This window comes from Hippopotamus amphibius, chromosome 4, assembly GCF_030028045.1.
Source record: "Hippopotamus amphibius kiboko isolate mHipAmp2 chromosome 4, mHipAmp2.hap2, whole genome shotgun sequence".
NCBI classification, from domain to species: domain Eukaryota; kingdom Metazoa; phylum Chordata; class Mammalia; order Artiodactyla; family Hippopotamidae; genus Hippopotamus; species Hippopotamus amphibius.
In genome coordinates, this window is record NC_080189.1 from 47,944,292 (window position 1) to 47,958,793 (window position 14,502).

General features: G+C 40.3%; 1 protein-coding gene across 3 annotated transcripts in view; it reads right to left on the reverse strand.

Annotated features, from left to right (window-relative positions):
• Nucleotides 1–359: 359 nt before the first annotated feature.
• Nucleotides 360–14,502, reverse strand: part of CHN2 (chimerin 2) — a 293,355-nt gene continuing 279,212 nt past the window's right edge. For all 3 annotated transcript variants that reach the window (XM_057732666.1, XM_057732665.1, XM_057732668.1), the window contains 5 exons: nt 12,284–12,457; nt 8,576–8,653; nt 6,165–6,302; nt 4,346–4,451; nt 360–823 (listed from right to left, as the gene is read on the reverse strand). In XM_057732666.1, coding sequence (XP_057588649.1) covers nt 652–823; nt 4,346–4,451; nt 6,165–6,302; nt 8,576–8,653; nt 12,284–12,457 — 668 coding nt within the window. In that variant the 3' untranslated portion in view covers nt 360–651. The remainder of the gene's footprint in view (nt 824–4,345; nt 4,452–6,164; nt 6,303–8,575; nt 8,654–12,283; nt 12,458–14,502) is intronic.

A 14,502-nucleotide genomic window follows, 5' to 3' on the forward strand; every position in this document is an offset into this window, starting at 1 on the left:
AACTATCAAAAGCAGGGACAGAGGTGGGAGGTGAAATTTCATTGCAAAGCACTGATAAGGACAGAGGTATGTCAAGATAATACTGCATTCATGGTAAACTTTTTCAGGGATCACAGCAAGAAGGCAGGACAAGGTACACAGGGTAATAATCAATGCACTGCATTGAGTTCTATTGGCTAAAATAAAGTAACATTCTTGCAGCTAAAATAAAAATACATTTTACAATATGTTTCATTTAACATTTAACATATAGAATTGTCTTCTTTTTGTAAGTGGAGAATGTATAACTGTATCAAGTACCTCTATGAATTAAGTTCCCTTTTATTACTGATAAGACTGAAGTTTAAAGGTCTACATTGTTTTTTAATAAGTTAAAGAAAGATTTATTAATCACTCTTCCAGTAAAACAGACAGACATACGAGGCACGGCAAAGACCCGAGGTGAGGGCTTTTTCTCACCCTCATCCTTGCTGTTCTCCTGTGGAGGGGGCCAGTGTCTATGAGACACAATAGCCAACTTGGCAATCCACTGCAGTCCAGGAAATTCCGTCACTTGTTTGGAAAACAAATCAAGTGTAAGAGATGTTTTTATTTCTCTAGCCTTATCAACTTATATGGGGCTGGGGCCATTCAGCTCATTTCCCTGGTGGATTAAAACAAAACATCTTCGTTTTCTATTAAAATCTGCACAATCAGCTTTTGGTACCGCATGTCATGGAGGGTGGTGAGGGTGCTGTCCTCAGGGGACCTCATCAGGGTGGGCCCAAACACGATCCCCAGATTTTCAGCATTCATGAAATTGTCCTTTTCATTCAGAGTCACCCTGCAAGACAGACATATACACAGAGGCATTATAGAGACTCAAGGGTGGATTTGTATACTGATTTTGAACATATGGGCCCCTGAGAACTTCTCTGGTTTGGGAATTTGCAAAAGAAAATTGAGAATTGGAATTATAGAGAAGTCTTTTTTAAAAGGTAATTTTCTGACTTAAAAAAGTTTTAGATTATTGATGCTGCCTTCAGCCAGTAGACGTGAACTACTAACTGAATCTGGTATAGACACACTTTTTAAAATTATAAAATCAGTCTTTCTTATTAAATAAATGTGGAACTCTCATTGAGGGAATATTGGTTTGCAGGGGCAGTAGATTATTAGGCGGCCCATAGGGCATACCGATTTAGTCTAGGCTTCTACGGATGTCTTTTTATCCCCCTCTTGTCTCTGTCTTCTGGTCTGTATGCTGGCAAACCAGGAAGCCGAGGGCAGATTCCCTGTCTGCTGGCAGGGCTAGTGCCTGAGGAGAAAGGTTAAGCCATCATGGGACCGGGAATGGCTGGAATGTGGCCAAACGGGAAAGCAGTTGGACATTATTTCTAGTTCCCACAGGATGAGGTCTGGAGCAGTAATTACTGTTGGAATTGAAAATTATCATTTCATCACTAATCATTGGGGAAACGCAAATCAAAACTACAGTGCGGTACCCCTCACACTGGTCAGAATGGCCATCGTCAAAAAATCTACAAACAATAAGTGCTGGAGAGGGTGTGGAGAAAAGGGAACCCTTCTACACTGTTCGTAGGGATGTAAATTGGTACAACCATTATGGAGAACAGTATGGAGGTTCCTTAAAAACTAAATACAGAACTACCATATGATCCTGCATTCCCACTCCTGGGCATATATCCAGAGGAAACCATAATTTGAAAACCATGTTCCTTGCAGCACTACTTACAATATCCAAGACATGGAAGCAACCTAAGTGTTCACTGACAGAAGAGTGGATAAAGAAGATGTGTGGTACATATACACAATGGAATATTACTCAGCCATAAAAAGGAATGAAAGAATGCCATTTGCAGCAACATGGATGGACCTAGAGATTGTCATACTGAATGAAGTAAGTCAGACAAATATTATATGATATCACTTATATGTGGAATCTAAAAAAATGGTATAAAAGAACTTATTTACAAAACAGAAATAGAGTCACAGATGTGGAAAACAAACTTATGATTACCAGGGGAAAGTGGTGGGGGGGGGGAGGGATAAACTGGGAGCTTGGGATTGACATATACACAATACTATATATGAAATAGATAACTAATAAGGGCCTACTGTATAGCACAGGGAACTGTACTCAATACTCTGTAATTACCTGAATGGGAAAAGAATATAAAAAAGAGTGGATATATGTATATATGTAACTGATTCACTTTTCTATATGCCTGAAACTAACACAGCATTGTAAATCGATTATATTCCAATAAAAATTATTAAAAAAAAAAGAAAATCATTTCAACATCCAGGTAAGAACTGCAAAGACTTTAAAGATGATGTTCAAACTCCAAAGCTGGCTTAATACCTTCCTAGTAGAATAAAATTATGATCTCTCAAGATTTTTGCTTTAAGGAATTTAGGTTTAAGGACGTTCATAATAGATCTAAAAGGGAGTACATTCTCCAAAGAAGAGCAAAATAGGATTAACATACGTTTAGGTTTCACACAGAAAGCCATCCCTTTGTGCTTATTCTCTTGAAGCTAATTAAGACTAGCCATTTAGCATTATTTTAGGAAGGTTAATTCAGCTTGCATTACGTTCTTGTTGCAAAGTTAAGAGGGAGGTAAGAGGACATTCTTCACTTTCAAACTGCTCGTATTTCCCCATTAAGTCAGGCACCACACCTGACCAAACAAGATGGCTAGTAAACCCTCGGTGGCAAAAATGCTTATAATTTGCATTTAAGATTTAACTGGCACATGTCAGCATTTTTCCTGATAATGATAATTTGCCTTCTAAAGTATAACAGTTGGACACTGGAAGAAATAACTTATAGCTAATTAAAAGCCACACTGACATTCAAGTCTAGTTTGTATCCAAAAATTACTTGTACTCTTAAATTCAATAAATTAATCAAAATGGGACTCTTTTAAGCTACATGTTACATCTCTGATTACCTTGAAAGTGAGCAAGAGTATATGTTTTAAAGGTAGAAAAATTAAAACCTCAGTGCCTTAGTGTTTCTATAGTGTTCTCCACTTGCTTCCTTTCACTTACTGAACGGATCTGTAAATTGCTTAGTACAGACAATTTTTGGCTTATTTTATCTAAAAATGAGCTGTTGCCATGAATCTTCCAGAAACACAGAGGAAGGCACACAGAAGTGCCCTGATCCTTCCAACATCTCAAAGACCAACTCATTGACTTCACTATACAAGTACGATGAAGGAAAGAGATCCATGGTTTAGGTAAAAAGAGTCTGGAACCGGAGACTCTAGTGTCCTGTAAACACCTATCCCCATCTTTCTCACATGCTCACGCAGGTAACCCGGTGTAGCCTCTGTGGCAGGCACCCTCTGAGATGGCCCCGAGTGATCCCTGCCTCTTGAAATTCATACCCTTCGGTAACCCCTTCCTCTAGAGCATGGGCTAGACCTAGTGAGTTGCTTTTCACACAGAGAGTGTAGCAAAATCACTTCTGAGCTTAGGTTACAGAAAGACTATCTTTCATCTTGGGTGCTCTTGCTTGCTTGCTGTAAGGAAGCCAGCTGCCACTGGGGTGAACTGCCTCTGGATAGACCCATATGATGGGGAACTGAGGGTGGCCTCCAGAGAACAGTCAGCAAGAGAGGCCTGCAATCTAATAGCCTCTGAGGAACTGAATCCTGCCAAAAACCATGTGAGTGACCTTGGAAGTGGATGCTCCTCCACTGGAACCTTCAGATGAGGTTGTAGCCTGACTGTCAGTTTGACTGCAACCTCATTATAAATCTTGAACCAGGGGCACCCAACGTAGCCACCTGGATTCCTGAGCACAGAGACTAAGCAATAATAAATGTTTATTAAGTCACTAAGTTTGGGGGCAATTTGTTACTCAATGATAGATATTTAATACACCAAGTAAAACAAGAGATCCGAGTGGGAGTCTGGGACTAGAGTGAGCAAAAGGAGGAAGAACAGAACACAGAGTACAAGGCTTGTGTTGGAGGAAGGTGCGGATGTGGAGGCAGCGTAGACAAATGGTTAAGACAGAGTAAGGGCTATGGATCAGACTGGGTTTCAATCCTGGCTTTACTTCATCTCTTCGCATCAGTTATTTAATCTCCCTAAGCTTCAGCAGTATCATCTAACAGTACCCACCTCGTAGAGATAACACATCTGAAGTGTTAGAGTGAGTGGTTAGCAGTTACGAAAGGGGCTGGCCTGGAGAAGGCAGCCTAATTCACTGCTAAAGCAGGGTCTGTCCACTTAATGGACTGGGGAGGTTGTGAACTTTTCCTAACGCAGTAACTGCCCAGGGCAGATAGGGTTTGCGGAGGCGGAGTCAAGGAGGTGTCAGCTTACTTCTTGAGATGGATCATCAGGTACCGGAGGGTCTCATAGTGCGCAGGAGGCAGCAGCATCAGCACTTCATGGACTGCTTCCAGCCTCTCATCCGCATTGGAGAGTTCTGTGAAGATCACACCAAATGAATATTGGTGCCGTGTTGAAACATTAAAGTTTTCAGAGAAGTAACAAGAAGTTTGGTTTGTTCTGCCTAGAGAGGAAGGGCAAGTCTAATAATATTTCACTTAAAGTAACCAATTCATTCATGTCTTGCCTTATTCCAGAAAGGGTTTGAGGCTGGGAAGCACATGCGTACTGAGCGTCTGCGGGCTACATGGCAGGAGACTGCCCACAGTCCTTGCCCTTCAGGAATCTGCGGTCCTGGAGATGCTTACCGGTGGCACATGCACAGACTGTGCTTCGCCCATCTTCTGAATGCTGGATTTGCTAGAAAGCTTACTATCACCAGCTTTCATTTAAACTGGACCACACTTGGGAGTCCTCTCTTGAAGATGTCTACCAAGTCTTTCCCCAGAAGCCTTCCGGAACCAAATGCACTTTACAATGCAAGGGCATGGGCAGGTGAGCCAGCCGACTCAGTCTGCACTGATGGTACTTTTCACCAGAATGCTGCCAGGGCTAAACCCCAGCGTGCCGTCCAGGTTAGGAAGCAGATAGTAAGCACATTAACAATGGGAGGAAGCGTGCATGCTTCTGCTTCTTAGGACTCTGATAGCTGTTGGCAGCCAGTCAAAGAAAGCTCTCCTGGTCACTCCTCCTGGGGCAGAGAGTATCCTGCTGCCAGAACCTTCCCTACAAGACCACTGCGACCCAGGAAAGAATGCTTTCACCAGGGAATAGGGCCACAACTCATCTGGAAACTTTACACCTTGCGCTAATCCCAGCCTGCCCGCATCTCTCCCCGTCAGGCATCTCATCACTATATTTAGCAACACATACCTTTAAAGGTTGTATTTTTAAATAAAAACTTCCTCAAAATGTGCTTGACTCCTATGTCATGCATTCCAGCACCTGAATCTCCCCTTCCTCACTATGCTCCTGGACAAAGTGTAGTGCAACTCACCCCCAACACACACACACACACACACACACACACACACACACACACACCCACACCCACACACACACACACACCCACACACACACACACACCCTCTTTCCTGACAGTAGTGACCCAAGTGCCAAACCCTGAATGAGCAGCTATAGGCTGATGGAAGTCCAATGCTGATGTTCATTCCCGGACCCATGAGCTCTGCTCTCTAAGCCTAGCTTTCTTCCTCTGTAAAATGGGATTAGAGTATTTGCCTCATCAGGTAGACGAGAAGCTTAAACAAGACGATATTAGTGAGAGCTCCTAGTACGGTACTTGGCCTATTACTAATTTTGAACAGCATCAAGTGCGCATAATTTGGAGTAAGACTTTAATCCATTAGCAGGGGATTCTGCTTAATAGATGAAAGTGGTTAATCTATACAGTTCTCAGTGAAGAACATCTGACTGTTTACTACAGAAACATTCTGCTTTCAACATATACCAGAGTAAGCCTGACTGTGCTGGTTCCTAGCAGAGAAGAAATGGTGGGGAGAGAGAAAACTGCCTGGCACCCAGCTTCAGCTGAGGAGGGTTGGCTTAGTACTGTGTCAACTCAGCTGGTGAACTACGCCTGGTTTTCGATTAACTGTACCATTGTGCCCTCGCTTGGCAAAGCAAGTCCTCATGCAATAATTTAATCAGGTCTGAGTTTTAATTTTCTTGAAGTTAAAGACATTGCACTTAAAAATTTGGTGCCATTAAAAAATTAGTTCTCCATACTTACTTGCTGCTTCTATAAATTTGGAATAGGTATCATAGGTGATGACAGGGATGGGTAAGTCTCTGAAATACAGTTTAAGGGCTCCAGTGATGATGTTTATGTCTGGATAGACGTTGGCAGATATATCTGCCTTTTCACCATCTGAAAAACAATGAATGATCCAATTCCTAATTAGGACCTTATTTCACCAAGTTAAAGCATGCCCAGAAAGAAAAAAAAAAGATCCAATAATGAAAGCTCCCTTACAAGTCTCAGCTGACTACTTTGGCTTCTCATAACACTAAGATGCAGGAAGTAACAAAAAGAAGTTTGGTGAGAAGGATTTTTGGGTCTAAGGGTAAGTGCAGCCAAAAAAGTACTGAAATAGACTTAAAATAGTTCTTTGGGGCCTAGCCCCTGGTAATTTGCTAAAGAGAAATCTAGCACACTAATTTATATTCTAGACACAAAGGTTCATAATAGAATAACAATCTAATTTGAAATTAAAAAATCAAGAATCTCATATAGTATTCTTTGGACTTGGATTTGGAGATCACATACATAAAATAATGGTTGAGTATCTTCAGTTTCTAATGTCTCTCGGGCTTACTGAGGTTTCTTTCCACTTGATTATTCCTCCACTAGTAGGACTTTAATCTGGGAAACTTTAACCTTCCCTCAGGTATAGGTAATGTTATATTTCTTACTATTTTTACAATCGTTCTGAAGACATTTTTTGGCTTTTTGTTTTACCATTAGTAAACATCAGTCCAATTTAATTGTCACAGTCTATAAAATTTTTTGGATAACAATGTTTCCATCACATAGCGACTCAGCATTTTCTTTTATATAGAGAATGGGAAGAAAGAACAAATGCCTCAGCAAATTTGGTTCTGAGGATTAAAAAAGCTCCTAATGTACAGAAAACAGTGTAGCAGACAGGCAATCCGATCCCATCATTTATGTATTTAACAAATATTTATAGAGAATCTACCATGTGCCAGGCACTGTTAAGCCCTAGTGCATCAAAGAAGAAAAGACATATATGGTTGTCCCTCAGTATCCATGGTCCCAGGAACTCCCCACTGCATGGACACCAAACTCCAAGGATGCTCAAGTCCCTTATATAAAATGGCTTAGTATTTGCATATCACCTATGCATATCCTCCAGTATACGTTAAATCATCTCTAGATTACTTATACCTAATACCATATAAAGGCTACATAAATATTTGCCAGCATGTGGCAAATTCAAATTTTGCTTTTTGGAACTCTCTGGAATTTTAAAAAATATTTTTGATCCATGATTGGTTGAATCTACAGATATGGGACCTGTAAATACAGAAGGCCAACTGTACTCCCTTCCAATAACTCTAGTTAGATTGGGAGTCAGGTCTGCAACTCAGCAGTTACAAGTAAATGGGAAGATTGCTATGCTGGAGACATGTGGAAACAAGGCGGAGTAGAGGAAAAGGAAATGGAATTCTTAGGTCCGCTTAGGGTGGTCAGGGAGGAGGCGTCATGAAAGAGGAAGGACTTGAGCTGATACCTGATGAATAGGTAAGTGTTTGCCAGGCAGACATGTGAACACATTCTAGATGGACAGAGCTATGTGAGCCCAGGTGCTTGTTCATGAAAAGAGGTAGGGTGTATTTCAGTATTGCTGGGGTACAAAGTACACAGACAGGAGGAACTGGCTATGAGCCTGAACAGATAGGGCAGCTAGATCATCAGAGACCTTGTCTACTATTCTACAGAGTGGAGGTCCTATCTAGTGGGTAAGAGGTTCCATCTCTGATTGCCTGTACCAGAATTATTTGGATCATTCAACAGAAATATAGATTCTTGGGCTCACTCAGTTTCCTGAATGAGTCCCCACGGCGGAGCCTGGTGATCTGTATTGTTAAGAAGTTCCCAAGTTGGCTCATGATATCTGACCTAAGAAAGCATACGGCCTAGAAGACGTATGGCACAGTCATAAGGAACAAAAGGAGTTCCCTCCTGAACTTCCCCTACTTCAAGGCCGGGGGTACCCCCATCCCTATGCTCTCTTCTTTGGAGTTTTGGGAGAAGGAGAACAGTCAATGGGATCTGAGATGGAGGATGCAGAAGGTACCCTGGTGCCATGTGAACTGACCATAAATGTTGGGCAACCAAGTCAAGCATCTTAATGGCACCGAATGCTGTCTGATCATTTCAAGTAGTATTTTAAACTCACTTCTCCATGTGGTCAACTGTCCATGACTTAAAAAAAAAAACAACACTTTCCCCACAGAAGCAGATAACTATGATATTTGTAAACCATTATTCCTTGGCTTCCTACAGAACAGCTCTCAGTAGCTCTAAAACCCCACTCCCATTATGAATAAAATCTGGTTCCAAAAGAGAGGATGGTAAGGATAAATCATTTGGCACTCAGGAAAGTGCAAGCCTACCTCGGTCGAATGCCATTTTGACGTCTTCGATGTGTTCAGTAAACCCAGAAACTCTATAAAGGCCTTCTGACTTTAATCCTGTTAAAAAAAGGGACAGACAGATTTTAATTTTAGCTTCCTAAAACATCTAAAAAAGAATCTAATTTCCTATCTACACTGCATGCTATCAGGAAATGAACAACTGTAGTCAGTGCTCTTATATATTACACACTATCACATCAGAACTTGAACTTGTCCATCTCAGTTTCCAGGCAAGTCTGTCTTCATTTGCTTGTGTGGCAGTGGAGACCTCAGCGATTTGGTCTTCCTCCTGCAAGGCTTTGCAAAGTGAACCCATGGTTAAGATTCTCATCAGCCGTGGTCTCCTGCTTCCTTTGTTCATTTGACAGCTGGATGCGATTTCACTGCAGCAAATTGTTTTCTCCCCAGCATCATCTCAATCCATATGCCATACTGTGTGTAGCACTGTGCTAGGTTCACAAGTATGCATGTGTGTGGTATATATTATCCTGATTTTATTGGAACTATCCAAATTTTATAGCCTAATATGCTTAATCATAAACATGACAATATATTAAATGTCTAACTACATATGATTGATTTAATACCTTCAAATAAATGATCATACAAACTGATGTGGGAAAATAAAATTCTAATGAATGATTCTGGAAACCTAACCACTGTATATTTAGGATAAGAAAAAGATGTGGGTTCTGCTCCTAGGTCTTACTGATTTGTTAAGCTATTTCAAAGTGTCCAGAAGAAATAGAGGACAAGATTTCAGAGCTTGTATGTCAAAACCTAGCTGCTATCAATTTATAGCTATAGCAATAATAAATAAGCAAATAAATAGCTTCTACTGCTGCTGCAGTATACTCTGTCAAACTCCTGATAACTAACACACATTTCTGTTTCTCATGTGTACTATTCGCTGTATATAAGGGCTGGCATCGGGTCTGCATCAGAGACAACAAATGCATAAGTACTGCCCCTCCTCTCTCCTGTGACCATCGGAGACATGCTTAACTGACCTCAGCTTTTTCTCCCACTGAGCTCTACTCGGCTTCAGAATTCGTCTCAGGACAGTCATCAAGGGTGCCACTATTGATCAACTGAAATGGCCCACAAGATGAGACCTGGTGTCACCCTGTTCTAGTTGGTGGTGCATGTCAGCATGCCTCAGTCCAGTTATAACCTGCACTGCAACACAGGCGAGGGCACAGGGGCACATGGGAGCACAGTGCAGGGGACACTAACCCTGCCTTTTGATAGAAGAGGCTACAGAGAAGGTCTTACTGAGGAGCTATCTTTAAAAGAAGTCATGACGGATGGGCTGGAGTTTGCCAGAGTTAGCAGAGGCTGCCAGCTCCCCCTCCAATATTAATTCTCCCTTCCTCTGCTGGGACGAAACCTTTGGTTTTTAGAACAACATCCCTTGCAGCAGAGGCCATTAAATCCTGGCAAATGTGAAGAGCGCAGAAATGATGTGTACAGTGCTTGGGTCACGGACTTGAAAAGAAAGGGCATGCCCTTCTGCTCTTGGTCGGAATGCAGATGAAATGGTGATAACCATCTGGGACCATGCAGATGAGGGCAGTGCTCAAGGATGACAGAGCAACAAGTTGCAGGGCCTGAGTTCCTGCCCCTGTGCAGCTGCTCCAGGAGCCCTGGATTGCTGCTGGAGAGAGAGGGGGGTTTCTGTTTTGTTGAAGACACTATTATTTGGGGGTCTCTGTGATAGCATTGAAACATATGGGTTAAGTACATTGGTCAGATACACAGATATGGAGGTGAGTTAGGGGAGTTGATCATTCCAAGAAAACACAAAAAGAAATAATGCAGTTGAGTCCTATATGTTGGGCCCTGTACTAGGTCATTTCTATGGATCAAGTCATTTTAACCCTCATAACTACCTTAGGAGGTACAGCTGATTCTGTCACTTTAAAGATGAGAAAATAGATATTCAAATAGAGTAAGAAACTTGCCAAGGTCATAATATAGCTAATATGAGAAAGGGTTGGGTATCTAACTACAAGTTCATGATCTTTTCACTCTGCCATAGCATGCAGAAACAAATGGCCATAGAAGCGTTTGGAGAACAATAAGAAATTTGCTATCAGGGGAAGATGGGATAAGATGTTGGCAGTGGTGTCAATGAAGCTGGGAATGGGAGCATCACGTGAATTTCTTCCAGCCCATCCTCTGGTTCTGCTCACATGCACAGGCCCCTAATACCTGTAGCTCCAATCCCTTTGTTGTGATTCCTGTGGCATAAATTCCTAACTTGTGCTATTCTAGCTCTTGCACTAGACATGCTTAGTGCTGTGCTCCCCATGAACACATTAGACATCAGATGTGCTAGTAACTTTGCCTGAATTATTAGTAGACTCTGATGAGGATCATGACGGGATGATCCCAGCTTCTTCAGAGAAGCACAAGTCCTGATTGCAGGCTCCAGAGAGGCTGACGATTTGACCCTTTGGGGTTGCAGAGTCCTCTAAACAGCAGGACCCAGGGCTGCTCTTCCCAGCCACTGATCCAGAGTAACGGCACCTCCCTCAACTCATACCCAGCTCAGCCCCTGCATCAATAGCTTCACCAGATCCCAAAGTACCCATTCAGCTCTGACAGACACAGCAGTCAAAAGGCAGAAGGCATTTCTTACAATCTGAGATAAAATAAGCAAGTCTTACTGGGACAGAATAGTTTTTATCCTGCATGGAAGAAGGAATAATTTTCTCTCTCTAAAAGGTTTGGGATAACGAGTTATAATATCCTATTTTGTTTTGTTTTGGAAAGAATGGGATGGTTGGCGAGTGCATAAATACCTGTAGAATATATTAAGCCAATTTGGACACAATGATGGATACCAACTATAGCAGGGTAAACACATGGCAACAATGGTAAAAGCCTTTCCAGTTATCCAAATTACATCCAACAATCCAATTCTCCCCAATCAGACTCTATCTACCATAAACATTTTGATACTGAAAAGTGGCCAAAAAAGCACAAATAAAGGAAAGATGACTCAAGCATCATATAAAGAATCTTTTCTTTGAAATGTTTCTATCTTCCTTGCCTTCTCAATTTTCAATGAATAGATCTTTTCAATCTTTTAACTTTCCTCTTTGAAATAAACAGAACCAATACTAGGAGTGAATTTCTATATGGTAGAAAATATATGTGTTGACTAACAATTTCTTAACTTATTTAATAGAAGCACTTTTAAAGATTCGATTCAAATCTCACCTCTTCCATAAACCCTTTCTGAACTCTCCTCAGGTAAGATTAAAATGCCTTCCTCTGTGACTCCGTGTTGTTGTTGTTGTTTTATGGTGTTTTGAATACACGTGCTCACAGCATTTACTTATTTGCCCCCCACCCCAATTCTGCATATAATGCTATGAATTTCTTGAAGGTGTGAACTGTGACTTTTATATCCCCAGTGTGTAGCACATAATAGATGCTTAGCAAGCGTGTTAAATGCATACACGCATGGTTTATGTACGACAAAGAAATTGATGTAGTTGGTTGGATTTAGTGTTTGTGTGAGTGTGTGTGTGTGTGTGTGTGTGCGTGCGTGTGTGCATGTGCCTGGACAGACCATTTCCCCAAGATCAATAGTGGAGAGTCAATTTAAAAATTATAAGAAAGTCTCCTTGACAACAGTAAAAATAAAATCACTATAATGAGTTTTTTTTTCCAAACCTCTTGCTTCAATTTCCCGAATACATATGTCTACCACCATGGGTCTCTGCGTGTTGTGAGCCTTCACGAGTGTTGTCAGGTCACAACAGTACACCTTCTTGATCCTCTTGAGATCAGGTTGGCAGTCGTTGGGAACGTGCTTGGAACACTGTTTGTGTACGTTCAAACCACAGTCTGTAAACAAAGAAGGCACATTAGCTTTGCCTGGCCCTTTTGTCAAAGCGCAACACAAATTATATGTTACCAAAACTAAAAATGAAAACACCCCAGGGTTTGCTGTATCTCTCTGAAACATCCATCCCACTTAGAGGTGATAGTGTTCACAAGATGAGTATGAAATCTATCTTTACTCACAAAACTTAAATAATTCCATTTTTCTCAATAAGCCTTCTCTGTGGCTGGACCATAAGACGAGAACATTTCATGGAGAAAGTTTTGGTAATTAGCCAGATTATTTGTATGTTTTTTTTCCCTTTTGGGACTGGAACCTTTGGGTCCATATGAGGGCTTTTGGGTTTGGATTCCCAGAGCAAATCATGTCTCATAAAGGGCACCTAGGACTTCTGCTAGGTTGTTTCCCTTAAGTTCATGGCACTCCATTGATGGAAGACATGATTACTGTTTCTGTAGGAATCTCTAATCTTTGGTCTGACAGACCAATGACTGTTGGCATCTTCTTTCGCTTTCCTGGAGAGTTGCCTATACTTTCCACTCCTGTCCTCCTTGCTGGGCAGTTTGAGTAGGCCATTCTCCTTTCTGCTTGCCTTATTTTGACACCTGTGAGTGGAAATACTGTCTAACTGGACACCAATGGGAGTACCCAAGAGTTTACCATTTAGAACAATGCCATGTAATGTGATGATGAGAGTGATTATTTATAAAGCTCATATCAAGATCCAAAGCTGAAAAGGTGCTTTTAAGTTCAATGCACACATTAAAAGCCTTATTAGCAGTTCGTATCCACTGATGGAATTTCTCTAACAATAACAAGGCACAGTCTACATTCTAGAAAATAAAAATTTAATGCTGAAGATGTTCAAAGTTGACTTGGTGTCTATTCAAACTACCTTCTAATGTTGCTTTTATAGGTGTAAATAATAATATCATTTTTATATTTTATATACATATTATACACAGATGATAATGAACATTGTAATCATTTGCTTTTAAAAAAAGCACTTAAACCACATCAAGGATTTGAGAGGATCTAAACTTTTGTAAAATCATCACAAAATGATTTTTGTCTTTACATGATTTTCATGTTATGTTTATTAGCTGAGTTCTGTCTCTTCCTTCCAAAGACAAAACCAGTTCTAATTATCTTAGCTTTAGCAACATGAGAAATTCAATAAAGCTCAAGTAAACTTCAATAACACTTGATAGCTCTATTTAGTGAATATAAATGTTGGTGAACTGAACTAAATAGAACTGGCTGGTTTTCCTGTTTGGATAATAGTACCTACTCCTAGGGTTATCATGAGGATCAAGTAAGTTAATACATGTAAAGCCTAAAGTGTGGGAAGTGCTCCATGAGAGTTAAATAGAAGAAACAGCAAATACAGTGATAGAAAATATAAGGATACCTGCCCAGCTATTAAGTTACTTCATTAGTCATTTTTACTAATTGTGAGTTCTTACAAACTTCATTGAAAACAATTTTTTAGAAATGTGGTAAAATATACATAAAACTCAGCATTTTAACCATTCCATTTAAGGCGGAATAATATTCCACTGACAGATACTTGGGTTGTATCTACCTTTCGGCTATTGTGAACAATGTTGCTATCAACATGATGTACAAATATCTGTTAGCTCCTTTCAGTTCTTTTGGGTATATACCCAGAAGTTGAATTGCTGAATTACATGATAATTCTATTTTTAATTTCTTTATAAACTTCATTTTAAAGTCTGAAGTGACAGTATTTTTATGTAGAGTTAAATATTGATATTTTATTAAAATGAAGATGCTTTATAACAAATATAAAAATATTCAATTTTTGGTAACTAACACAATTCTATATGCTATAAAGTCTAGCTAATTTTAAAAATATTTAAAATATATAAACTATGGAGAGTTGAGAGGAAATGATGGATCTTCCAAACATTTAATGATCAGTTTTCAGTTTTCCCGCTGCTCAGAGGAAGTATGAGGTTAAACAGTGGCCACTGGAGAATAGTAACCTAACCTTAGAATATGTTTTATTTTAACACACACACAC